Consider the following 25753-nt stretch of genomic DNA (forward strand, 5'->3'; position numbering starts at 1 on the left):
CGTTTCAAGAAATAGTAGTGGCTTTAGACCTTCTTCTTCTTCTTGGATGGCTCTGCATCAGTGTCGTGCTTCCGCTTCTTCTTTTCCGATTCGCCTCCTTCAGACTTGCGCTTCTTCTTCTTCTCCTCCTTCTCGCCCTTTTCTTTCTTCTCCTTCTTGTCCTTCTTCTTATCCTTCTTCTCCTTCTTCTCGACATCAGCATCCTTCATCTCAGCGTCGCTGTCGTCGCCATCAACGTCCATACCGGCCAAGACAGCATCCATGGCGTTTTTCTAGTAGCAAATTAGTTGTCTGACCTGCGCAGTAAATGTGGAATTAAGAGACATACCATGGCAACCTCGTTCTTAGTAGGGGCGGCACCGGTTGCGTAGAACTCAAGACGCTCTTCAACCTGCTTCTTGAGAGCATCACCGTACTTGGTTGTAGGGGTTTCACTGAAGTTGTCGATTCGGGAAGCGATGGAACACTTGTTGGCCAAGAAACGCGAGATGCGGCCCTTGTTCTTGGGACCAGCCCTGCCGATGAAGGAAGAGTGGTACAGAAGACCGTACTTGGGGGTGTTGCCCTTGGTCTTCAGTGCTCGGAAAAGGGCCTTCTCAGCACCCAAGATTTGGACAGTGGACGCGGGGTACTTGGAGAGGTTGGTCAAGCTTCCAGCGTGCGAGATGAGGCGAGCGCCAACAATGTCGCCGATAAGAGCAGCAAGGTTGGGAGCGACCACGTTCATCTTAGAAACCAGGTAGGAGTGGAGAGACTTGCGGTACTTGGAAAGGCTGACGACTCGTTGCGCGAAAGAGATGACGTTCTCCATGTCGGATTCCGAGATGTCCTGGCCCATACTGCGCTTCGCAGCATCGATGATGCTCTGAGCAACACCCTCATCGTCCTCAACAAGGGCTGCGATGTCATGCAGGCTCTCGTCAGTCAGAGTCTTCTTGTCCTTAATGAACAGGGCAAGCTGTGCGTAGCGCTGGTTGTCCGACACAATCTTGATGAGTTCGGGGAAGTGCCAGGAGTACCACTCGCGCACTCTCATGGAGAAGGTGTTGATGGCCTTGTCGAGCTGGTCAAGAATAGCGATGGCCTGGATGATGTGGTTGTCGTCGCGCTGAACGGAGAACTTGACCTTAGCACGCGAGTAGGCGTGACCAAGACCGAGCTGGGCAGTGTCCATGTCGCCCTCCCGCAGTTGCTTCAGCAGCTTGCTGGCGTGCAGCCTAACTCCACGGAGCATATCTTGAACGACCTCGCTGGTGTCACCGGTCTCGCAGTCGACGAAAGAAAAGGCGGACTTGATGCTGGTAGCCAAATTCCTATCCGCGAGTCCCAGCACAATGTTCTTCTTCTTGCTCGGTTTAGGCAGGTTCATTTCGAGGAAAGAAATAAGCGTCTCAGAAGCGACACCTTCTGAGATATCGTTGATCTCGCTCAGGGCCTGCTTGTTGTTCCTACGTTGGGGTCAGTCGCGGACCGCACATAAGCCTAGGGCCATAGAGCATACTCAAAAGGCAAGAAACTGGAAAGCTGGACCATCTTTCCGAACTTTGCCAGGTCGTTGACACCCTCCTGAACCTCCTTCAGGTTATGTCCCACGGTATCTCCCTTGTGGGCGACTTTGAAGAGCGAGTAGCCCATAGGACCCTCGAAAAGGATGAAGTCAGCCATTGCGAATGGGTGAAAATCTATAGCACTAGAAATATAGCACTTCCAGGCGTTATGAATCGATCCCCCTTCGACTTTGGCGGAACTTTGAGGCTGAAAACCTGCTGTCGGCCGGCGTGGGAATTGACAAAAGTGCCTGAAGGGTAGATTTGCAGAGTCGAACCGCCGGAGCTCTTTTTTTTTCACAGCCGGCGCTAGTAAGAATCCCGAATGTGGGCTTTTTGCCAAAACCACGGACTCACCGCATTCGACGGGAGACGCTACGGGGTGCGGCTACACTTTCGCAGCAGCAAGCTCCTTTTCCTTCGTTACTAGTCCTTTGGTCTCTGATAGTCTTCCGGATATATCTGCTCGTTGTTTGTTTCTTCTGCAGATATGTCGGCAACTCAGCTGCTCAACCCCAAAGCGGAGTCGAGGGTATGGAGAAATGCCCCTCAGTAATTGTGCAGAGACTAACAAGAGTACAGCGGAGAGGGGAGGCCTTGAAGGTGAACATCAGCGCTGGTGAGGGCCTTCAGGATGTCTTAAAGTCCAACCTTGGTCCGTCGGGGACTCTGAAGATGTATGTCTCGAAACTTCATTTACAGATGTGCTAAGCTAATTACAATCAGGCTCGTGGACGGTGCCGGTGGTGTACGAACTATCCATGCCATTGAAACAGTAACGGTGTCTGACAGTGCTACAAACAGATCAAGCTGACGAAGGATGGAAACGTTTTGTTGCGCGAGATGGTAAGCGGACTCTCTACCGGCGAGCTGGAGACGATGAAATAGCTAACTATCGCAGCAAATCCAAAACCCCACCGCCGTAAGACCTTATCCTCCCCTGCGACGATGCTTCGTATTGACTCCACAAGGTTATGATTGCTCGCGCTGCGACCGCTCAGGATGATATCACAGGTGATGGAACGACGTCGGTTGTATTGCTTGTCGGAGAACTCCTCAGGCAGGCGGATCGTCATATCTCAGAAGGACTGCACCCCCGAGTCATTACGGATGGTTACGAGATCGCGAAGAACGAGGCTCTGAAGGTGAGGATGTTGTAAGATTCCATCTGATCTAGCGCTGATTATGCTGGCGAACAGTTCCTCGACCAATTCAAGATTGAACGGACGATCGATCGCGAACTTCTTCTTTCCGTCGCCCGAACCTCCCTTAGTACGAAGTTGAACAGCGCTCTCGCCGAGAAGCTCACTCCCGATATTGTTGATGCCGTACTTGCTATCCACCGAGCTCCAGAGAAGCCCGACCTGCACATGGTTGAGATCATGACAATGCAGCACCGCAGCTCTTCCGACACACAGCTTATCCGTGGTCTTGCTCTAGACCACGGTGCTCGACACCCCGATATGCCGAAGCGCGTCGAGAACGCCTTTATCCTTACTCTTAATGTCAGCCTCGAGTACGAAAAGTCAGAGATCAACTCCGGATTCTACTATTCATCCGCTGAACAGAGGGACAAGCTGGTGGAGAGCGAGCGCAAATTCGTGGACGCGAAGCTACAGAAGATTGTCGAACTCAAGAAGCAGGTCTGCGGTGATGATCCTAAGAAGGGCTTTGTTCTCATTAACCAGAAAGGAATCGACCCTCTGAGTCTGGACGTCTTGGTGAAGAACGGAATTATGGCTCTTCGGAGAGCTAAGCGGAGGAACATGGAGCGTCTCCAGCTTATTTGCGGAGGTATCGCTCAGAACAGTGTCGAGGACCTTACCCCTGATGTTCTTGGGTGGGCCGGTCTTGTCTATGAGCACCAGCTCGGTGAGGAGAAGTACACATTCGTCGAGGAGGTCAAGGACCCCAAGTCCGTTACTATTCTCATCAAGGGTCCCAACGGACACACCATCGCACAGGTCAAGGATGCAGTCCGAGATGGTCTCCGATCAGTGTACAACACCATCGTTGATGGATGCGTTATTCCTGGTGCAGGAGCGTTCCAGGTCGCCTGCCATGCTCACCTTACATCGGACAGCTTTCGCAAAACCGTCAAGGGCAAGGCCAGATGGGGTGTCGAGGCCTTTGCTGACGCTCTTCTTATTATTCCCAAGACCCTTGCCGATAACTCTGGACACGACATCCAGGATTCCCTGGCTTTGCTGCAGGAGGAGCGGGCAGAAGGCAATGTTGTTGGCCTGGACCTGACTACGGGAGAGCCCATGGACCCTGTGCAGGAGGGTGTGTTTGACTCTTTCCGCGTTCTGCGGAACTGTGTCGCTTCCAGTACAGGTATCGCCTCGAACCTGCTGCTCTGCGACGAGCTCCTGAAGGCTAGGCAGATGGGTAAACAGGGTGGACCCGGAGGCATGGAGTAAAAAACTCACACACAAAAATATAGATGAAAGAATCATACCATTCGGGGGCCGTACCTCAGCAGCTTCTGCCTAAAATGTACTGAATATCTTCAAAGATTGGTAAATAATACCATCAATTTAATTCTGATACGGCTATTGCTGTTGCCTGTCATTAGAACAACCTGTTGCATGTGGACCAGATATATTGTTACCCTAGCTCTAGCAAGTGGTTAGGTCTTGAATCACTATTTAGAGGTTCATTGAGTATTGGCGGAGTTTTTTTCTCTCCTTTTTTCAACAAGAATATATACAGGTCGCTAGATAACTAAGCTGCCTACTGCATAGCAGAATCAACACTGGAGAGGGGTATCCAACAAGATGCACAAACGCAAAGTCACTATTCTTCTTCATCACTATCTGGGATCACCAATTCCCGGTTTTTAGCATGCTCCGACTGGCTCAGGCAAAAGCCTTCCTCCCGAACGGGTTCTCGTATACTGACTTTATGGGCATCAGCCCACTCCAGAACCTTGGACCGTCGGATGACGACTGGAATCGCCTCACCATCCCCTGAGCTTGACTGCATTCCCTTGCGTGTCTTTGAGGGCGTAGCGGGCTCAACGGCGCCCAAGCCGCGGAGTGCGGTGATGACATCCTCTGTTAGCATACCTGTAGCCCGGCCGATTTCCTGAACAGTCATGAGTTCGTACGGGTGTTTCTTACGACCTCTATTGGAGGCCGGTTTTTGCGTTTTCGAGTCGTCGAATTGCGCCAATGTCGCTCCAACCGCCGCATCGTTGCCGTCGGAAGACGACCGCAAAAGGAGATGCCTGGCTATCCGTTCCTCCCAGAACCGACCGTAACTCCTGCTTCCCATCTCGCTGAGCGGCTTCTCGGGGCCCCCGATTAGGCTGCTATCCTGCTCCCACCGACTTATTTTATAGCTTACCCCCATCAACAGTTTTCCCAGCTGTTTATGTTGGTATGGCGGAAAGACAAGAATGCAGGCTAGGTTATTCGCGTCCCAGGAGAGCTTCTCCTTTGAGAAGAAGCCAAGAATATGGTACGTCTCGTTCGGGTCATTGTCGCCAGTATTCGGATCGGTGAAGACGAGGATATAGTAGAGAAAGGAGACGACGTCAAAGAAGACAGATTTATGGTCAAGGAAGAGCTTCGAAAAGAGCGATAGATTCTGGCCGAACAGTTTGTGGTCTGCTCCGTCGACTTCCCAAACGGAGTAACCCGCGTGGTCATAGACCTTTACCCCGGGAGGCGTTGTGCGATGCGGACAGAGTCTTGTATGACTCGCATGTGTGTCTATGCCGCAGGAGTACCGAAAGCACCAGCGGCAGACATAGAGGATGTCTGTATCTTTGCTCACGAGTTCTTCGGGGTATATGGACTGGTACCACGTCTGAAAGCGCAAGTTGCCGAGAACGACATGCTGGACGTTGCGGGTCAAGGATTGCGCTTGGGGATCTTCGGTGGTGGCCATGGGCATAGAGAGAGCTGTGGCGAGCTTACGAGGTGAATAATAGCCGGGTTATCACGCGTTAGGCAGGTTCGAGTATAGTTTGTCCCGGGATTGGGATGAGGACGCGTCGAAAGGAATCGCGCTGCGAGGAGGCCATTGGCGATTGATCTCAAAGGCTATATTTCCTGATAAGTCCGCAGTTTGCTTCGGAATCAACATGCCATGATGGAATGGGGCATGGATGCAACTCAACTTGCGATACGAGTCGGCCGCGGTAGTAAATGTTGTTGCTGGTCTAGCGCTTGTCACGTGCCGTACCATACTCTATACAAAGCAGCGGGCTTGCCTGACACCAAAGAAGCTCAAGAATTGCCTCAAAGGCTCCTCTAGAAGTCGCGAGGAGCTCTGCTAGTAAAGACACCTGTATCGGAGGCAGACAGGCTATACTCCGTCCATTCGCACACTGTATCCTACTTTGAGCCTTCCAGGCATCTGCAGAACAATTAATTTAGCATAGAACCATCGATGATCATTGATCAGTTGATCCACCTGCGGCCAATAAATACGCGGGGTACGTCCAATCGCGGCGGATTATCGAAGCTTCGAATGCACTGGATGAAAGACCCTTCCGCCGGGTTCAAGCTCCTGAAAGCTCCAACGCAACTTATCTCGTTGCCTGGATTTCCTTTACCACACTCCTGTTTTCCTATGACCGATAATTACTACTTCGTACATCGGAAGTTCGCCCCTTCTGCCGCCTGACGGGAGCTTTTCAAGACAAACTCCGAGGGTGGGTTTGATAGGTCTGTCGATATCACAGGCAGCAGCCGTCGTATCCCCAGCGCCACCCTCTCCTCTTACAAGCTTCACTCCTCTTCTCTTTTAGGAGCATTCCCTTCCTTCTCATTGTCCACTTCCATCATTTCATCACCGTTAACCATTCTTCTGCTGGTCATCTTCAGTCGTTGTCTTTTTTTTGGCAGCCAAGTGGCCATAAGTGGGCCCGTCATACTTCAACATGCTTAAGCCGTTTCTGATAAGGGACCTCCACGAGGATTCCCCATCGCCCGATATTATTAAAGACACCGCATCTAATTTATACAATGCCACCGATGTGAGCATGGGTCCTCAGCGGCGACATGGACTTGTGCAGTTAGCCGCAGCAGATTATGATGAAATCGCCTATCTTCATCCCCAAGCTCGCTTGTCTTATCTAGATGATGACGATGGAGATATCATCACGGCAAGTGCCTTGATCAAAAAATAGTCTGTTTGACATTTGCTGATAGGTTCTAGGTCGGATCGTCCCTCGAGCTTGCTCAGCGCCTCGACGAACCGCCTCCCCAAAATCCCGATGCAGATTTTCCATCGACCATACATCTGTTTGACATCAGACGGAGAAGGTCCATCACAGATCTCTGGAAGCGGTATGAATACGACCAGCGCCGGCATGTCCCGGAATCGCCAGATATAGATGTGACTACGGCGGACTTGGGCGACCATCCAGCGACATCCCAAGCCGAGCAACCCGATACCAGTCGTGATCAGATGTCGCACGTTGATGATGACAAGGCGAACCAGCCGGAAAACGAGTCATCCGAGTCTTTTCTTTCCGCGTTCGAAATGGAGATGGCCAGGTTGATGAACGAAACACAGCCTCCAGAAAACAACGCCTTTGAGAGCACCTCATCGCCCAGCACGGTGCAGACCGAATCGACCCCTAATGTTCCGCGGGAGACTGCCGAAGCCTTTGCTTCTGCTCTACGGGGTCTCGTAGAAGTGGCAGAGATTATTAAATCTGGGGTACTGTCCAGACTCCCTGAGCTTGAGAGACATTTGGACAACGCCCGAAGAAATATACCAAACGATCTCACAGACTCCATGCGAAACACTCTATTAGCCTTCGAGGAACAGGTCAAAACGATGCTAGCCACTCTTAACAACATACCAGAAACTATCAGGCGGGACAATCTACCAGGGAACGCTAATATCTTCTCGGAGCTCCCTACACCGTACAGCGCTATGAACGGGTTGCGCGAAATGAGCGTGCAGCTTGGCGGCATGGGGCAGACGTTGATGGATACCCTCGAATCCGGAATTCGAGGCGCTTTCCCAGGCCAGGCGGATAGCATATTCTCCAGCTTCCCGAGTTTCTCAGAGTCAACCACTCCGGCAGCGGATCCACACAGTACTGAGCCAGAGAGTGCCTCTCGTCAGCAAGATAATGCATCCCCCGGCCAGGCACAGTCAGATAATCCCGCGGCTTCTCCGTTTCAGCAGTCAGCGACCGCCCCAAATTTGGCATCCAACTCGCAACCACCTGCGTCTCTTTATCCCTTTTGGGGTCCTACTCGGCTCCCCTACATGCCTCCTTTCGACTGGCCAGCATCTTCGTCTGGCTTTGGCCCGTCACCTTCCACCGTCAGCCCCGGCTCTGGCACTGCAGCCGAATCACATCAAACCCACACTGACCTACCGGAGCCACCCAGTCTCGAGTCCCACCCATCCCGATCATTGTTTATTGGTAACATCGGGTTTAACGTAACCGAGGCGATGGTCAAGGATGTGTTTCTGTCTAAAGGCCTCGAGGTTGGTGTGAATTTCCCGCTAGATTCCAGGAGTGGGAAACATGCAGGTTTCGGCTATCTCAGTTTCATATCGGATGAAAATGCTACGCGGGCAATGAAAGAATTGCAAGGGACAGTTATAGATGGACACCGTATCAACCTTGAATACGTCGACCATGCCCCTATGACAGAGCTGTTGTCTCAGGAATCTGAGGGACCAGATCCCACGTCGGCTTCTTCTACTCAGACGTCAGGTGTTGTTCATAACGATAATGCAGAAAATACTCCGGTCTCTGCGCCTAGCAACAACACTGATCCGGAGGCACGTAATGAAACGGTACATGACATGCTGCTTGCTCAAACAGAAGCCCGTTTCCCGCCTGTATCTCAACTAGATGCACACATGCTGGCTGGACAGTCCTCTGAAGCAAGTCAATCAAACTCGTCTTCAGGCGCTGCAAATGCAAGAAACCCTCAGACAGCCATTGGGGAAGGTGCGAGAAGTTACGTCAGTTCACATGAACCTTACCGCGGCGCTTTCTCACCGAATTCAACCTACTGGTCTCATGTCGAACCCCCCGCGAACCATCAGCCTCCTCCTTTCATCCACTACCAACGCCCTCACGTCCAACGCCATCGTTTGCGCCTAAATCCTGATTACCAAACTCCTTGGGGTCTTCACCGGGCAACCACCATGAGGGAGCCAGAAACGCATCGCAGATCTTTTGATCCTTTTGAGCCCCAGCCCGGACTGAGACGACGAGCCACTGAGCGCCATGCTCTTCGTGGTCCACGCGTGTACCCCAGGGGTCCCCGCCATCGAGCATCCTTGGAAGAGCAGACGCCAAACTTAAGCGCGCATAATGAAGAGCCAGATCTGCAGGCGTCCAGGAGAGAACTCAGGGAGGAACAGAAGCGGCGTGCTATAGAGGAATGCGTTTCCATGCTGGTTGACATGGGATATGGAAGCGAGGGAGATGGCGGCCGCCAACGACTGGAAATATATGCAGCCGCAGCCAAGGGCGAGCTGGCTGAGGCAATCGACATGATTGAGGAAGAACGCATGGCTTATGAACAGCGCGAATAGTCTGATTCGATGTGATATTATTGGTTTCAAGTTCGAATCCTTCGGTTTTGGCGTAGTGTCCGAAATGTTTTATATTCTCCGAAAGTCTGAATGTACACTGATTCGAAATAAATTGGACATCTCCCAGCTCTCTTCATCCCTAATATTAAGCGATGTGCTCTTTTCCATTACTATGTATTAAGTTGCAACGCTAGTGCAACGAAGACAATTCTCTTTCATAATACACACATCACACACCGCAACTCGGTTTACTCAGTAACCAATGCTGAACCATGTGCAAGAGTATGTCTCTGATCATTATCTTGAGAGGTTATATAGAGGATAAAGTTAGATGTCTTGCCTCGGGTGTCTGGAAATCATTTCTCTGGTTGCAGAAGATCTGAGGTATCTGGAATAATGAATAGATCAGTAGTCCGAGATGCATAGTACTAACTCCCCGATACATGGGAATAGCTTCGTGACCAAGTAGTTAAATCAAAATGAGAACGTGTCCCTCGCAGCATAACAAAGTCATCTCCTCACAGTCTAATAGTCACACTGTCCGCGCACTCTTTCCAAGGAGAAGGTTCACCATCTGCTCATTCCCCTGGCGCGAAGCAATCTGAAGAGCGTCACCACGTTTCCCATAATTAGCCTGCATATCAGCGCCGCTGTTGAGCAATTTTTCCACAGTCCTCTGATGACCCTCCCAAACCGCAGCCTGTAGTGCTGTTCCCAGACCGTAATAATTGTCAACGGGTATATTTGGATCAGCACCTCTAAGTAGTAGAAGCTCAACAACCTCTTCATGGCCTGCGCTCGACGCTGCAAAGAGTGACGTTTCGTTATTTCCACCGCGCGCGTTGATATCAGCTCCTTTGTCAAGGAGCAGCTTGACAATATCCTCATGACCTGCACGCGCCGCACCCTGGAGTACTGTCTTATAGACGTTGGGTTCGAGGTCCATATTGACCCTGGCGCCGTTGGCTAGAAGTTGTTCGACGATTCCCTGGTGTCCTTGAGCTGCTGCTACATGCAGCGCTGTGCCGTCGAATCGTTGCGCATTGACATCGGCGCCTTTTGTAAGGAGTATTTTGACAATGTCCTCATGTCCCGCACTTGCTGCTCCCTGGAGAACAGTCTTAAAGCACTGCCGCTTGAGATGGATATTGATGTCTGCGCCGTGGGCTAAGAGTTGCTCTACAATGCTTTTGTGACCTGCATATGCGGCATGATACAACGCAGTACACTCATTCCCATGTTGTGCATCAACATCAGCACCTTTGTTGAGAAGCAGGTCCACAATATCTTCGCAGCCTACCCTCGCTGCAGCCATCAGCGGTGTCCCACATTCTACCCCTTGCAAATTGTTAATATCAGCACCATCCCGAAGCAGGAGCTCGACGACTTTCAGATCTCCATTTGTCGCAGCTAAGTATATCGGACTCACTTGGTCTCCGATTTTCCCCTTCCAACCACCACAGGGGTAGGGGCAGCGTAGCTCAGTTTCCAGCTCGTCTTTGGTGACGAGGTTTGCGATACACCACGCCAGACCCTTGCGGGAGCCTGTTAGGGTCTCTTGCAGGTTGAGGCCTTCAGAGAATGCTTCCTCCGCAGTCTTTGCGGGGTTTGGTCCCGTGCGATGATTAGATGGGCGAATTAAGGAGGCACATCGAAGACATTGTAGCGCAGAGAGTCTCGGCCATGTGTATCCTTCCACCAGGAAGGGTTCTAGTGAGTTTGGTGAGAATAGTTCGGGCTCCAAGTGCTCTTTGAGTTCTGTCTGGCTTTCGAAGGTCTTTCCGCAGCTGCCCTTGTTCGGACATGGATAGTTGGGTAAAAGGAGTTGATTATCTGGTGCATCTGTCTACAGATAGAATGAATATCAAGAACTCAATTTGTATTTGGAGTGTGGACGAACCTTTGTTAGTCCCTGATTCCGTGTTAGATGTTGATTATTGTTCCGGCTTGAGGGGTTCGGCTTTTTCGGCGGCACTCTGTAGAGGTATAATCAGCCAAATCAACAGATTCCCAGGAGCTTGCTACTTACAGAAGTTTAAAATGCGCATCCTCAGGATACACTGCTGATGCCCAAGGCGGTAGTGGTGTTTGGAATTTTACCTCACTATTCTCTTCGTTCGTGTTTCCGGATATCCTCGCATTCGCTGATACAGACATGCTAAGCTGCGTTCCAGGGCGTACGAACGACTGCCATGTCTCAGCTGTGATTAGATTCCACGTCTTCGGCTTTCCCATAACAGGGCTGAAAAGCCAGATTGATTGGTGACGGACAACTGCCCTTATCGGATTATCTCTGAAAGCATGTTTAAGGAAGTCCATGAAGCCCTGTTGGTTATTAGAAATCCGAGTTTAAACAATAGAACAGTCCAGAGTAAGCGCACCTCAAATTTTTCACACACTTCCAGCGGCACAGGATACCGTCTCCCGATAGCATCCTGGAACCGAACCGGCTTCTGGTCCCAGGGCTCCTGCAACTCATTGATCTGCAACTTTAACTGCTCGGTACCGGTTCGTATCCGAACATCGAGATTGTGTGACCCAGCTTGCACCTGTTCCTGGAGATCTTGCACCATCTGGCTGTGAATGAGTCCTCATTAGCATACCTAACGATAATGTTTTCGAGACGAACTCCTCATAAAGTACCTAGCCGAAGATTGCATAAGAAGCGCCAAAGCTGCTGTATAACTTTGGATAGGCTCCCTGAATTGTTGGATCTGCTTTTTGCCAAATAATGTCCACTGTACCTTTCTCCTCAGACTACCAATTCCCCTCGTCCCATTCTGATGCACAGAACCGACACGGACACTTTTGTACTTATCAATATGCCGATGGAAATCCTTCATCAAGCGCTCGATTTGCACAAGAAGCCGTTTCGTTCTGTCGACATGCTCCTGTGACGGAAGTGTATTGTTCGTCACTACATACTGGAACTGAACAACGACGTCATGAAGGGTGGAGAGCTCGAGCTGAATCTCCCGAAAGAGTTGCGAGTCTTCAGAGGTCTCGCTCAACGCCTGAGAAAGATTCCATATCAACGTAGCGACTGCTATAAAGTCGCCAACACTGAAGCCGAACGCGGAGGCCATGGTTCATCGATTGATGGAAGCATGCGGATAAATAAACAAGATGTCAATGGACAACAGATGGGATTGATCCCGTCGACATCAAGCCTGGGCTGAAATCCATAACTCGTATTCCCTCCGGGCACAGCCACAAGGCAGACGAGGTATATTCCGTTGTAAGAGCCAGGGTAGACGTGGGTATTGGTTATTGGTTGCCATAACTTTGAGACTAGGGTTGACGAGTGTCTGACAGACTGGTGTGCTGGTAAGGTTTCTGTATATACAAGATGAGTAGTTGAATATGCGATCCCATCCTATGTTTGTGCTGTTGGGAAGGTAGTAGAGGGGATGTCTTATCGATACCGTAAGTGGAGCTGCCATCTGTTATCGATAAGACCTCGGCTTATCAGCTGAATCAACCGGCGATTTTCCGACTCGACCACAACAATCACTGCTCACTAGTTCTAGAACAATTCATTTTACCCAGCAGAAATGCAGACATGGCGACGAACATTCGTCACGTCTCTTGCCAGACTGAACCATAAGCCTCCAGCAGCGCCAAGCTCGACGCTTCTCCGATGCGCGCAAGTCCTTCAAAGCAACCGGCAAGAGCCCTGCAGTCTTGAAGACCAGGAAATCAAACTGCAGGGCTTCGTTCGCTCTGTCCGCAAGCAGAAGCGCTTCGCTTTTGCGGAGATTACCGATGGCTCGTCCGCTCAGGCCGTACAGGCGTTTCTGAAGCCTGAACAGGCAGCCGAGTATGTCAGCCGCGATCTTCTTTGACTTCCTCGGACGTTGCTAATCGGTTTGGCTCAGACTATCAACCGGAACAGCGATTGAGATATCAGGTGTATGGAAGGCCTGTCCGCCTGGCAAGGAGCAGAGCCATGAGCTGCAGGTGACAGCTGTGAACATCATGGGCAAAGCAAACCCAGAGGTAGATCTTGTGATCAATGACAAAGTTGACTTGCATTGACCGACATGCCGACTTGAACAGACATATCCTATCCAGAAAAAATACCACAGCCCTGAATTCCTCCGCCATATTCCTCACCTCCGCTTCCGAACCGATATGAACGCTCTCCTCGCTCGCTTCCGATCAGAAGTCCTATACCAGCTTGGAAATGTCTTCCGCGGCGCTCCAAACGGCGGCTTCATTCAGGTCCAGCCGCCAGTAATAACGTCTTCGGATTGTGAAGGCGCGGGTGAGACCTTCGCCGTCATTCCGCGCGTGACTCTGGCCAAGGGTCTCCCGGAAAATGAATATGACCACTTCTTTCGAGCGCCCAAGTATCTCAGCGTGTCGTCGCAACTTCATCTAGAAGCCTACGCCGCAGAACTGGGAAATGTCTGGACGCTATCGCCCATGTTCCGGGCCGAAAAGAGCGAGACCCCGCGTCATCTCAGCGAGTTCTACATGCTCGAAGCGGAAGTGAACTTCCTCTCCGATCTCGACGCACTCACCGACACAGTCGAGTACCTCCTCCGCGACCTAACCCGCCGACTGTACGACACGCCCGCAGGACAAGAGATCCTCTCATTCAAGCGCGAGAAGAGCCCAGGAGCCCCGGAGTCGGAGCAACCGGTTAACCTCCGCCAGCGCTGGACCGATCTCATGGAAGGTCCCAAATGGCGCCGTATAACCTACACAGACGCCATCGCGGCCCTACAGGATGCTGTCTCTCAAGGGAAAGTAACCTTTGAGTTTCAACCCAACTGGGACGGCGGTCTACAGCTAGAACACGAGCAGTACATTGTTGAGTCCCTCAACAACGGCCAGCCCGTCTTCGTCACAGACTACCCGAAAGCCATCAAGCCATTCTACATGTCGCCGTCGCATACAACAACCCCGAATGGAGAAACAGTCGCCTGCTTCGACCTCCTCCTCCCCGAAGTCAGCGAAGTCGCCGGCGGCTCGCTAAGGGAGCACCGTCTCCCGGAACTCATCCAGAACATGCGCGAGCACGGGCTCATCAAGACCACGTCGGAAGGGGGAGCAGTGTACCCGGGCCTGCAGCCTAATGAAGACCTGGGCCATTTGCAGTGGTACGCGGACTTGCGGAGGTGGGGGTCTGCGCCGCATGGTGGGTTTGGACTCGGTTTCGACCGGTTCCTGGCATATTTGACTGGTGTGCAGAGTATTCGAGATACGGTTGCGTTCCCGAGGTATTTTGGGCGGGCGGATTGTTAGATAGCCTCGATTATCTTATAATGGCTGTGTATTTGTATAGATAGGTGGGTGTAGGATACAAATGTAAACCTGAGTAGTATGTGTGCTCATTTTATGAGAAATCTAGACTATCTAGAGATGTAGCATATCGGATGACAGCGAAGCCAAACCCCACCGAGGCTTTATCGTATGATTGCCTAGGTAAGTCGAACGGTCGCATTCCCGAGGTCATATTCAAGCCCAGCTCTTGACATCATCTACTCAAGTACATTCCATACTGTTCTACGGTGTACCGCTATAGAATCGGTAGGACAGGAATCGAGTCCCGTCCGGACGTCCCTGCCGAGAATTGGTAATCCAAACCTTAAAGTGCCCAGGTACAAATACCTGGCTCCTTCCTCTTCTCCCCTCGCTCTTTCCTTCCCTCCTACATCTATCTCCATATGCTTGGCCATCTATCAATCATCTATTTCCATATGCTTGGCCATCTACCAGTCATCTATTTCCATCTACTTTACCATTTATCTATCGGCGAGGTAGTTGGGCTAGGGGTTGCCCCCGTACAGTCCAGCGACTTTGCCATAGAGCTGCCATTTATTTACCATCTATCTGCCATATATCTATCGGCAGGCTGGTTGGGCTTGGGGTTGCCCTCGCATAGTCCAGCTAGTCTGCCCATAGAACTGCCATTTACCCACTCCGCATCGGCGGACTAGTTGGACTTGGGGTTGCCCCCGTCTAGTCCAGCTAGTCCGCCATAGACCTGCCATCTATCTGCCATCTATCTATTGACGGACTAGTTGGACTTGAGGTTGCCCTCGTGTAGACCAGCTCGTCCGTCATAGACCTGCCATATATCTGCCATCTATCTATTGGCGGACTAGTTGGGCTTGAGGTTGCCCTCGTGTAGTTCAGCTAGTCCGCCTCTAGAAGTTGCCATATACTTTTGATGTAACGGTATGTCCCAGGACCACCTACCTAATGTCGGTCAGCGTGGTCAGGGACTGTCTGGTTCACACGGAACCCATCTCTGCAAGAATGCCAGGCTCAAAAGGCAGTGAGGCCAGTCCAGTTTACGATCCTCAGCGGACATAGTGTATCGATAGTCTCAACACTCACTCCGTTAAGGCCCAAAGAACGAATGCCCTCTCTTGTCGTCAGTTCGCCTATCCAAATCCCCCATTACACCCTTGACCGCTTCCTCAAGATTTCTCCAGATCCTCATCCGGTTCCTCAACCCCCTTATTTCCCGCGTTTCTCGCTTGATATTCTCATACAACATTCGCCAATCTGTAGTACTGTGTGGCGGGACTTTCCACGCCCATGGAGGGTTCGATATCCGCTTGTTTACATCGATCGTATGGCCAGGGACGGAGTCCTCCTGGCAATGTTTCTCGATGTCTTGCTGAGTTACGGTCGCCCAGAAATAAGGCGGCTCAGAGCTCCATGCTTCCCATACCCATGGCATATCTTCTTGTAGCAGGTGTTTCCAGCCGGTATTAGGTAGGTGTTGGAAGCTTGTTGGGAAGGCGAGGCGTAGGTTGTGGATATCTTTCGAAACGAGGTTGGTGAGGATCATGGAGCGGATTTCTTGGGGCAGAGCCGTGAACGGGCCTTTCTCTGTTACGCCTTTGGGAGCAGGGACTGCTTTTGGAGGGTCAGGACCTGCATTGATGTCGGCGTTGACAGCCTTGTCAATAAGTTCCTGCAGTCTCGGAACGAAGAACGGATTCGTAACGGTGTAGCCGTACTCATGGCCCCATTTAGCCTTTTCATCATTGTCATCACAGACGTCAGCATCCTCATCGTCTGTAGTATAGTTTATCCCAAAGTAATTATGGTCTCCGGCATCGAACCAGTCCACGAGACGATCAACGACGATATGCCCGACTCGAAGCTTGCATATCTGTATCCAAGTACCCCAGCACCATGAGTGAAAGACAAGAGACGTCTCATATTCATTAAAGTTAGACTGCGGATCCCCAGGGGCTTGGATATTCCAGACGCCATGTCTAGCCGGCGAAACGGATGCGTCAAATTGATAGATCAGCATATCATCGCAGACTCCAGAGAGAAAGTAGTTGCTCTCAGCCTCGAATTCCAATTCGCACGCTTCGGGCTCCCAAGTCAGATTCTCGGATGTCATCTCATCTCCCTCTTTCGAAACAAGGAACTGCGCCATGCGGCACCCGCGCATCTCGTCGATCGAGGTCTGAGAACATTTATACGCATCTTCATTTGAATTGCATCTAGGACCCGCAATGTGTTCGAGAGCCTCCCCTTTCACGCCAAATCTATCGTCGCTCTTCTTCAGCGGTTTGCTGGGATTGACGACGGGGGGTTGCGACCTTTGAGGTGGAAGCCGACCGTTGGCAAATTTCCCCTTGTGCTCGAACCACAAGATCTCGTCATACCAAGGTCGACCGGTATATTCGGCCCCTCTGTGCACAAGCTCTGCATCACGGACAACGTAGCAACACCCTGTCTCGGCCGTTGTGCACTCCTCGCAGACTTCCCTTATTCCGGCGGAGTCACATATTCGCTGGCACTGCGGAGCGACCAAGCGGCATCTGGGGGCTCGTCTATGGTGCAGATTCGGCTATGTTGAAGGGGCTGAAGCATAGTGCGCAGTGAAGCTGATGTAGTGTTGGTTGGTAGCCATGGCAGGAATTTGAATGCCAAACGTACCTGGATGATTCCTTGGGATATTAGCGGCTGGGCCAGTCATGAGTAATTGTTCAAGAACAATCTTACCCATCATAAGCTTATTAAATCGAGATAAATGTGTATAAGACAACTATCTTTAGGAAATCGTCGTTCGGGGTGCCTTCGGCTTAGGTGGACCCTCAAGCATAGCCAGGAAACAGACCGGTAACGACTGGGCAGAGCATTCATAGAGAAAAAGAAGGAATTATACAGCGTTGCACTGTACTGAAGATATGGTAGTGGAAGGACATTGGTCTGTCTCGTGACTTCAGGCACCTGCCCTGCAAGGAAAGCACCGCTACTCCGTAAGCTCATCGGTAACTCCGAGGAGCCTCATTCTCTTTCATCTCACTCATCCCCAATTATTAACTACGGTACCGAGTCATACTTCCAGGATTTCCGACTTCCGAGACACAATCTCCAATCTTACGAGTACGCAGCCGAGATCATCCTATATCCGACTATAAAGTCGAAAGATTAATGTTACATCGCGGACGACGAATTTTCATGGATGGATACAACGGACTCGGAGTAGGCGGATCCACGTCGGCACAGTCCGCCCCTTGCCCACGCAGCGCTCGGAGTATACAACCTAATTATCAACCATATCCATAACTCAAGAGTCAGGAGTCAACGCAATCATGACCCCTCGCGAAATTCAGTCACACGACTTCCGAGGAGAAGGTTTGAATCTTCCATGGAAAGAGGCATCTCATCGGATCCATGGGCCCGATGCAGTCAGGAATACGACGGGCGACCGTGGATTTGGAAGCTGACAAAGTATAAAATAAGGATAAAGATAAAGACGCCAGAGCCAAGACAAGACAAGATATGAGAGTTACGGAAGCGAGGCACGTGGATTCGCTCCGTATTCCTCATCCTTACGGGGTATCCTCTTCCAAGGTTCCTTCCAAGCCTCCAAGCCTCCGAGAACGGCTCGCTCTTGTTGCATCATGTTATTCGACGAGCGGCCAAAACTCGCCAAGCTAAGGTAATTCTCCGATCGAGTAAGGGGACGCCTTGCCCATAACAGGCTCGGCTCTCTTACCGTTGCGGCGTTGCCTCGCCTCGCCACTGCGATCCTGCTCCGTCGGATCCTGGATGGGACAGTGGACAGTGGGCCGACGATACGAAGAGGCGTTTCAGCCCAGGGCTCGGCTGGGCGCAGCTGCTCTAAAAGGCTTGGAAGCCCCGACGGCGGATAGGCACGGAGGATTTATGCGAGATAAATGAGTGGGCTGGGCTGTGGGTAAGCAGGAACCGGTTCTTAATATACGAGTGTGCCTAATATTGGTACCGCTGGGCCTTCGAGAAGAATTATTATTATGAATCGTTATGTAAGGAAAGCTGGAATGTCTTACCCTCGGAGTCCTCCTCTTCCGTCGGATCCGGTTTAAAGAAAGAAGCCAAGAGTCAGTCCGGGTGGTGGCAGTGGAGCACGCGGGGATGCCAAGTTGCCAACCTTACTGGCGTTAAGCATATCTGCATTGGGAATGAGGTATTTTACTACTATCGCCTCGAAAAGGCCTACTTTAAGCCAATTATGCTAGTGGAGATAAGCCTGTGCAACGTTCCACAGCACCCCTGATCGATGCCTTCGCTGAGCGTGCTCTGGGCAGATTACTGGTCGTCTCGGTCCCGTCAGAGTCTCAGAGACAAAGAGCGGATGATGTGATTCATCAGGCGATCTGTCTTTTGGAGTGGTAATGATACAAGTGGCTCTAGCTGCGCAGCCAAGGAGCCAACTAAATTGGGCCGACTCTGTTGGCGATACGCTTATCCTGGCGTCTTGTCGCACGATGCTACCGAGTCAGTCAGGGCTCTCTTTGATTATTATTGACGCAGTGTCACCACTGCCCAGCTCTATTCCAGCGACGTAACAGTCCTGAGTGAGCTTTTCGGACCAACTGCAACTGCACCTGTCAAGAGGCCCTCTGTATTGGAAGGGCGCGAGGAGCAGCTGACGGATCCTTCAGTTCGGTGCACAGCGAGTCATAGCCACTGGGACAAGCTTTATTCAGCTGGAATCCGTGCAAGAAACCAAAGAATCCGGGTGCCTGGCTGGCTCGTTTATTTTGCCCTTGCAAATAATTGCCACAGCCTTTCTTAGCCAGCGAGTGGGGCGTAAAATACGGTAAGCGAGAGTTAAGGTTCCTCGTGTTGGTTTAAGCTTAAGCTTCAGAAGTCACGCTCTATTCCCTTCTGGTGGGCGCCACTCGACTCACGCTGCTTCCTCGCTCTTTCTTCCCTTCTTTCATCTGGACTTCCTCTGCCTGACTGACTCTGATGCTGCGCTCTGGACTGTCTGCGTAGGCGTTCTACTATGATTCATTGCAGCTCCCTCCTGCAAGCCTGATTGTCCCCTGCAACCTGACTGGTCTCAACGTCTGTATAGACTAACTTTGCGCAGTGGGGTTGGCTCCACCCGCTCTAATTCTTACCTGAATTCTTACTTTTTTGACTCTTCTTTTGTCCCCTGCTTCCAACTGTCATCCTCTTCTACCTTCCCGCATCTCCCGCCCTGACCCTTCATCGGATCTCTTTTCTCGATCCCCTCACACTCTGTCTCTCCTCCTACATCAAAAAGGTAAGTGCCTTTCTCTCCGAGGCTCCCCAACCTCCTGATCACCTCCTGACGATGAAACAGCCCCTTCAGTCCCTTCGGGCCTGTCCGACTTGCCTGTTTGGGTAATCCTGCATGCCCCGACAGGTCAACCTTTTCTGTAGCCACCTCTCCAAAACTTCACCATTTTCGAATACAACTCACCCCCCGTGGCCCTGAAATCTTCGGCCTCGGGGTCCTACCACCGAAGTTGGATGGAGACGTATCACGGCCACGTCCGCACGCCAGCGGACGCCATTATTCTCTTCGAAGCTTGTCGCATCGGTATGCTGCCCCGCGTCCAGCGGCGGCTTTCTGAAAAGGAGCGTCAGCTGATCCAGTCCGGGTCGGTGTTTGTTTGGGACGAACGGGAAGCTGGCATGCGACGCTGGACCGACGGGAAATCATGGAGCGCCAGCCGCGTCTCTGGCAGTTTTCTAACGTATCGTGAGATGGAGGGGAAGCGCGGAGGCACCAGCGTCCCAACGCAGCCGACGAGAGGTGGGAAGACACCTGAATCGGCACCCGGCAGCGACGACGATCGGGGAGAAGGGCTGGACGATGGTCCAGACGGATATCGGTATAAGCCAGACGGCTTAATGAAGCAATCGTTCAGTATTACGACCTCCACTGGTCAGCACCTCCATCTCATCAGTTACTACTCGCGGGGGCACCCCAACGCGGCCAATCTCCTACAGCCGTCCACCGATCCAGCCCTGCGCAGCGTGCGCCCGCAAAAGGGCCTTTACCCGGAATCCACCGTCAACGATCAGCAGAATCTTCCTGTTGTCACGCGCGGTCCGATGACGGGCGCGCCTTATGCTGTGCCGCCGCCGCCGCCTCAGCACCACCCCATGGCCGCCGCGTATGCTCGCTCCGGCGCACCTCACCCGCAGTCATATGCACCCGCATACGCCTGGCCTCCAACACCCTTGGGTACTCCTCCTGCTGTCCCAATCCACTATCCCGCCTACGTCTCGCCGCACCACCCACCACAATACCACGCACTTCCACCACCGCCGCAACAACCCGGCTTACCCCCTGGCTATGATCGCGCAGTCTATGATCGAGCAGTGCATCCGATGGAGGGTGTCCCAATACCAGCACACCTAATCCCGCAAGGATCGATTATTATTCCCGCTCGGTCACCTCGCGTCATGGCCGAGCCCACCCCGCCCGAGTACGGCCCCGACCACCGCCGCGCCTCTCCACGCATTCCACCTCCACATCCTCACTCAAGTCCGCATGCAAACGGAGTCACCGTCCCTCTTACCGCCGCCCGCAGCCCGCGAGTCCTCAGCCAAGCTCCCCCTCCCCCACCTGCAGCTATCAGCATTCCGCCTCCGAATCCGCCCTCCAGACCGCCATCCGAAACTAACGGCGCCAACGGCACTGTTGTACCAAGCATCAATGTGCTCATGAACAGCACGCCGGGCTCCTTGCCGTCGATCTCAGCAGCCGTACCCCCACCTTCACTTGCACCCGCTGGCTCGGGCGCGCCTGCGACCGCACCTACCCCCGCAGCAGCAGTTGCAAACGGGCGGGCGGCGGAGGGGCCGCGCGACATACCCAGCGACAAGATTGGATTTGGCGGCGAGGACATGCGCGCGCTGAGACAGCTGGATCGTGTTTTCAAGGCGTGAAGCAAATCTTCACCAGTCCCATTCTTCCTCTGTGTCTACGACCCTTATGCATAGATTGCCTGCGCTGCGACGCTTTGCTTCTAAACGATTCCCACCATGGTCCTCGTTTTTTTTTTTTGTCCTTATCATTTTCAGATTGTTTACCTATTTTGAATGGTTTTGCTTCGGGTCGGTTCATCGGGTCGGCGTTCAAGATACAGAGGAGCATGCTGCATGGGTGGGTCTGCTTTTCTTTCTTGGTTTCGTTTCTTTGCATCTGGGCGGATTGTGCTATGGCCATCATGGATAATTTTCCTTATTGCACTTGGGCTAGGGATATGATGTTCTCTGCTACTGGGGCAGTACCCTTTTAGGGTTGACTACTAGATAATTGAGAAATCGCCGAGTGATTTTACTTTCTTTGGCAGTAGGCTACGAAGTGCGGGCACATAACACTCTGTCCGCAGTGTCAACATCAAATCTAGAGTTCGGTCTTACCGTGGTTCCCTCCGTCCCACCAGGCATCCATTCAACAGGCGCCCATTGGAAAACAATCATGTATGAAGCTTCTAATCATAGTAATTCATGAGTCTCACGTACCCAACCCACGTACCCAGAGCAGAACACCTACCTAACCCACTTGCACTGGCTTCGTCATCGCTGACGTGCACATCCACATCTGGCATTATTCCTACTCACGTACGGCATGGTCACATTTTACTTACTACTATCTGTCTGTAAGCGTAATGGTCTATGGACCTCTTAGCTTATACACCCAACTTCTAATGCGTACTGAATATATTCGGGGATATAAGGTTCTTCTCGACACGCGCGTATATGTATATTGTACTATGTAGGCCAGTTGTATATTGTACCTAGGCTATATAGGTCGCTGCTTAATGCTGCCTGTTACATACGACCATAGGGTGTGGAGAACAGGGCTTCCCGTCCGCTCAGCCGTACTTAAACCACACGCCGGCTTGTTAGTAGTATGGTGGGTGACCACATGCGAATCCTAGCTGTTGTATGTTTTTGTTTTTGCGATTTTGGCTGTTGGGGGTGTGATTTTGGCGTGATTTTGGCGTGATTTTGTTGAGGGGGTGGTTGCGTTGCGGCGCGGGTGGCTTGCTTATAGGTACTGTAGACCTAGTCGAACTGTAGCGAGATGGCGGAGAAAAAGGGAACATGCGCTTGTATGGCCAGGTCCCGTCAATACAAATCAAAGACATTACCTGCTTCTGTTGAATAGGCCCCTTGTTAAGGTGTTTGGCTAGATGTTAGGTGGCTTAGAGCTAGAGGGTCTGCTCAGCGCACGGTCTATATCTTTACTTTCTCAGAGCCAAAAGGTATGGTGAGGAGGGACGAGGTGGAAGAATATATAGTTATTCTACACGCTGCTTTGTTCTATTTGTTCAACATCACAAGTGACAAGTGAGTATTAAAGTACTATCTGTACCATATTTACATGTATTCACATCATATAGACAACTGAAGAAATAGAAATAAAAGCAAACAAGATACCTACCAGGGCGTCACGTATATCGAACGGAGCCTTATAACCTAAGTAACCAGACAAACCAGCCCCAGACCTCGTAACAAATGACATCGTCGCCGCGTACACGCCGTCAATCAATATAAGTACAAGCCAAGCAATGCAAGTAAGACATAAAGACAAGAATCGAAAGCAAAGTTAAACCATCCGCCCCATTTTTGATGTTGGTGTTGTTGATGTAGTATAGTCAACATATTCGCTTGATGCCGCGCCATGCCTCCAGTCCGCCTCCTGCGAGTAGGGACTCGACCTCATGGACAGAGAAAGTCGCCTTTCCCAGTTCCAAAATGGCGCCGTGCTTATCCATGCGAAGCCAATAACCCTTAGTTTTATTGGTGCGAAGCACCCAGAGTGCCGCCCAGCCAACAGTTGCCATATACATGGCATGCAGAAACATAACGCCAGGTTCACTTCAGGCTGCAGCATTGTGAGCGAACCATGCAACCTAGACCTTGATACCAAGCATGGTCGAGAATCATGTAATCAAGAAATCCATGTTCATCTCCTTGATGATCCTCTCCCAATCCCAGCTGTCCTCGCTCCGGGTATCCATGACCTCCCAAACGCGCTGAACAACCTTGAACGCAGGCTCGATATTCCTCAGGTTCGAGTATGCCTTGAGCGCCTCGAACCCCTTCTGGATGCGCTCTCGTTGCCGCGGTAAGAACGCAGAGCACCCGAGCAAGAACAGCGGCATGAGCACGATACTGAACGCGCCTGCGTCCTGCGGTAGTAAGTCCATATACTCGAGCCCATCGTCAACGACCTGTGCAATCTTTTCGCTCGGCCGCGACGGCCGGATCGTGCGGTACAGATACACCCACGTTGACTGCCGGTAGAGCTGCGCGAGGTAGTAGTTTGGTGTATTTGGCGGGTGGGACGTCTCCCACGTGCGGATTGACGAGTCGATCATCACGGCGTCCGAGAGAATCTGGTAGTCGACGGCGGGCTCGTAGCCCTCGCTGAAGCGTTGGCGGATGCGGTCGCGTAGCCGGGTGACCTGGGAGATGTAGCGGAAGAGGCCGTCGAAGACGCCGAGGAACGAGCCGGCTTGCGCGTGCGGTACGAAGTCGGGGAGGCGGAGTTCGCCGTCCAGATGTGCGGGTCTTCGATCAAGGGAGGTGATGGAGTTTGAGACGTCGTGATACTGGAAGAACTCGACGATGAACTGGCGGAAGTTTTCGTTGCGGGGCTTTTGCGTTACGAGTAGGTATCGCGCTGCGTCCATGTGCGGGCGATATTCGCCGTTTGTTTCGCCCTCGCAGATGGTGTTTAGGGAGAGTGCGATTGTAGAGGCGATGATGGGGTCTTCGGAGAGGAGTTCGGGTTCGGGGTCGGGGCCCTGTTCGCTTGTTTTTGTTCTCGGTTGCTCGGCTGTCATGTTTGAGCGTGCGATGATGTTGGCTTTGAGGTCTCGGATTGCGCGGTGGAAGTGGTAGAATTTGCGCTCTTTGACGCCTGGTTCAGGGTTTAGGCCTGAGAGGTGCGAACCGGAGAGGCACATAAGCGAGTGCATGAGGCCGCGGTGCTGCGTTGCCATTGGGAGGAGGATCTCTTTGAAGGGGTTCGAGTCGTCGTTGATGAGGGTAAGGACGCGGCTGAAGCCGTAGACGAAGTGGTCGAGGAGTCTGCGATCCATCTCGGTTTCGATGCCGTCAATGAGAATGGGGAGGGAGCGGAGGACGACCGTTTGAGTGCGGGCTGCGACATTAGCCGGCGGACAAGATGGTATAGCGCCAGACGTACCATCCTCGAGCTTCTGCTTCCCGCTCTTCCATATTTCCTTTGGTGGATACCCTTCGCAGACGACAGCGTTCTTCTGGCAGTTCAGACAGCTAACGAAGTCAGTCAGCATTTCCCCAGCTCATGGGTACACAGCACTTACGCAGGCTTTGTCTCGTCGCATTTCTTCTTGCGCCGTCTACAGGTGATACAGCCCGTCTTCGAGCGGCCCTTTGTGATCTTGAGTTGCCCCCCAGGCACAGGCAGCGGATGCTTGCGCGGGCGCCCCCGTTTCCGTGGAACATTGACGGGAGCGGCCGCGGGCTCCAGCGCCCTGATGCTCGCCAGTCCGTCGCTGTCGTCCATCTCCTCTACTTTCGGCACTACGTCGGACTCTCCTCCGGCTTCGGGCGACGCGACCACATTGAACTGGAGTACTGCGGAGGGACCGATAAACGTCGTGGACATCTGTGGGAATTTTACGCCGACGCCGCCCACGTCGCCGGGTGGGGAGTTGTCGGAAGAGGGTCCATCGTCCCAGGATTCAGGCGAGTCGTTGGAGGACTCGTCGGTGCTCACGCTGGCGCGATGGGAGAGCATGTCTTGTTCGTCCATGGAGTAGGGATAGTCTCTGGTTCGAGCTGGGTCTGGGAAGGTCAAGGCGGGGACTGGATCGGCTAGACTTGAGCGACAGTCGGCGGGCTGGAGGTAGCCATGGGAGGAGTTACTTTCGAGGTCGGAGCCGGCGGGATGGAGCATGAATGTGGGGGAGTTTTGCATGGACAACATCCCATACAGCACCGGGGGACTGAAGGAGGGCGTGTCAAGGGAAGAAGAGCGATGGGCGATGGGATGGGAATATGGGATGGGAGAGAGTGATGTGATGTTCCTGAGAAGTGGGGGCGAGGGTCGTTTGGTCTGCTTGGCTGCTTGCGAGAGAGCAAAAGGTGCCAAACTAAACGACTAGGAGGGCGACGGGCCTGAACTCTTAATATGTGCTCAGACTAAGCAGGCCGGTTTGAGTGAATAATACAATCTGGTTGTATGACTGGGCTCGCAATGAGGATCAGTGGGTACCTGCTACACCCAAGGCACCTGGAGGCAACTTGATCTCTTGTATTTGATGACACTTCAAGAATGCGGGGATGTGCACAAACTTTGCTAGAACCTTTTGCGCTTTTCTTACTGCGCGTTGCTTTTTCCTTTCCAACCCAGAAATCTCTGCCCCCGACGCCGGAGC

At 52.2% G+C, this 25753-nt stretch overlaps 9 protein-coding genes across 9 annotated transcripts; 4 read left to right on the forward strand and 5 right to left on the reverse strand.

The window, feature by feature from the left end:
* Positions 1 to 23: 23 nt before the first annotated feature.
* Positions 24 to 1665, reverse strand: sik1 (snoRNP complex protein NOP56; the record flags this gene model as incomplete). Its single annotated transcript, XM_026745448.1, has 3 exons — positions 24 to 272; positions 329 to 1448; positions 1502 to 1665. 3 exons carry the CDS (start codon positions 1663 to 1665, stop codon positions 24 to 26), a joined length of 1533 nt encoding a protein of 510 aa, XP_026606314.1.
* A 372-nt stretch (positions 1666 to 2037) lies between these two features.
* DSM5745_03433 (chaperonin-containing T-complex subunit CCT6) lies at positions 2038 to 3970 on the forward strand (the record flags this gene model as incomplete). Its single annotated transcript, XM_026745449.1, has 7 exons — positions 2038 to 2079; positions 2130 to 2224; positions 2274 to 2295; positions 2352 to 2393; positions 2449 to 2469; positions 2519 to 2692; positions 2747 to 3970. 7 exons carry the CDS (start codon positions 2038 to 2040, stop codon positions 3968 to 3970), a joined length of 1620 nt encoding a protein of 539 aa, XP_026606315.1.
* Positions 3971 to 4346: 376 nt separating this feature from the next.
* Positions 4347 to 5444, reverse strand: DSM5745_03434 (putative histone acetyltransferase (MysT1); the record flags this gene model as incomplete). The annotated part of the gene is made up of 1 exon (XM_026745450.1): positions 4347 to 5444. One exon carries the CDS (start codon positions 5442 to 5444, stop codon positions 4347 to 4349), a length of 1098 nt encoding a protein of 365 aa, XP_026606316.1.
* A 997-nt stretch (positions 5445 to 6441) lies between these two features.
* Positions 6442 to 9077, forward strand: DSM5745_03435 (RNA recognition motif domain-containing protein; the record flags this gene model as incomplete). The annotated part of the gene is made up of 2 exons (XM_026745451.1): positions 6442 to 6537; positions 6720 to 9077. 2 exons carry the CDS (start codon positions 6442 to 6444, stop codon positions 9075 to 9077), a joined length of 2454 nt encoding a protein of 817 aa, XP_026606317.1.
* A 532-nt stretch (positions 9078 to 9609) lies between these two features.
* DSM5745_03436 (uncharacterized protein) lies at positions 9610 to 12163 on the reverse strand (the record flags this gene model as incomplete). Its single annotated transcript, XM_026745452.1, has 5 exons — positions 9610 to 10923; positions 10978 to 11053; positions 11107 to 11402; positions 11459 to 11654; positions 11721 to 12163. The coding sequence occupies 5 exons, from the start codon at positions 12161 to 12163 to the stop codon at positions 9610 to 9612; spliced, it is 2325 nt and encodes a 774-aa protein (XP_026606318.1).
* A 468-nt stretch (positions 12164 to 12631) lies between these two features.
* Positions 12632 to 14330, forward strand: DSM5745_03437 (asparagine--tRNA ligase SLM5; the record flags this gene model as incomplete). Its single annotated transcript, XM_026745453.1, has 3 exons — positions 12632 to 12897; positions 12956 to 13076; positions 13137 to 14330. 3 exons carry the CDS (start codon positions 12632 to 12634, stop codon positions 14328 to 14330), a joined length of 1581 nt encoding a protein of 526 aa, XP_026606319.1.
* Positions 14331 to 15432: 1102 nt separating this feature from the next.
* DSM5745_03438 (uncharacterized protein) lies at positions 15433 to 17067 on the reverse strand (the record flags this gene model as incomplete). The annotated part of the gene is made up of 2 exons (XM_026745454.1): positions 15433 to 16886; positions 16998 to 17067. The coding sequence occupies 2 exons, from the start codon at positions 17065 to 17067 to the stop codon at positions 15433 to 15435; spliced, it is 1524 nt and encodes a 507-aa protein (XP_026606320.1).
* A 2765-nt stretch (positions 17068 to 19832) lies between these two features.
* Positions 19833 to 21260, forward strand: DSM5745_03439 (camp independent regulatory protein; the record flags this gene model as incomplete). Its single annotated transcript, XM_026745455.1, has 1 exon — positions 19833 to 21260. One exon carries the CDS (start codon positions 19833 to 19835, stop codon positions 21258 to 21260), a length of 1428 nt encoding a protein of 475 aa, XP_026606321.1.
* A 2006-nt stretch (positions 21261 to 23266) lies between these two features.
* On the reverse strand, positions 23267 to 25293 carry DSM5745_03440 (Zn(II)2Cys6 transcription factor; the record flags this gene model as incomplete). Its single annotated transcript, XM_026745456.1, has 2 exons — positions 23267 to 24626; positions 24677 to 25293. The coding sequence occupies 2 exons, from the start codon at positions 25291 to 25293 to the stop codon at positions 23267 to 23269; spliced, it is 1977 nt and encodes a 658-aa protein (XP_026606322.1).
* Positions 25294 to 25753: the final 460 nt, after the last annotated feature.

The sequence above is a fragment of the Aspergillus mulundensis genome (assembly GCF_003369625.1).
Source record: "Aspergillus mulundensis strain DSM 5745 chromosome Unknown scaffold_2, whole genome shotgun sequence".
NCBI lineage: Eukaryota > Fungi > Ascomycota > Eurotiomycetes > Eurotiales > Aspergillaceae > Aspergillus > Aspergillus mulundensis.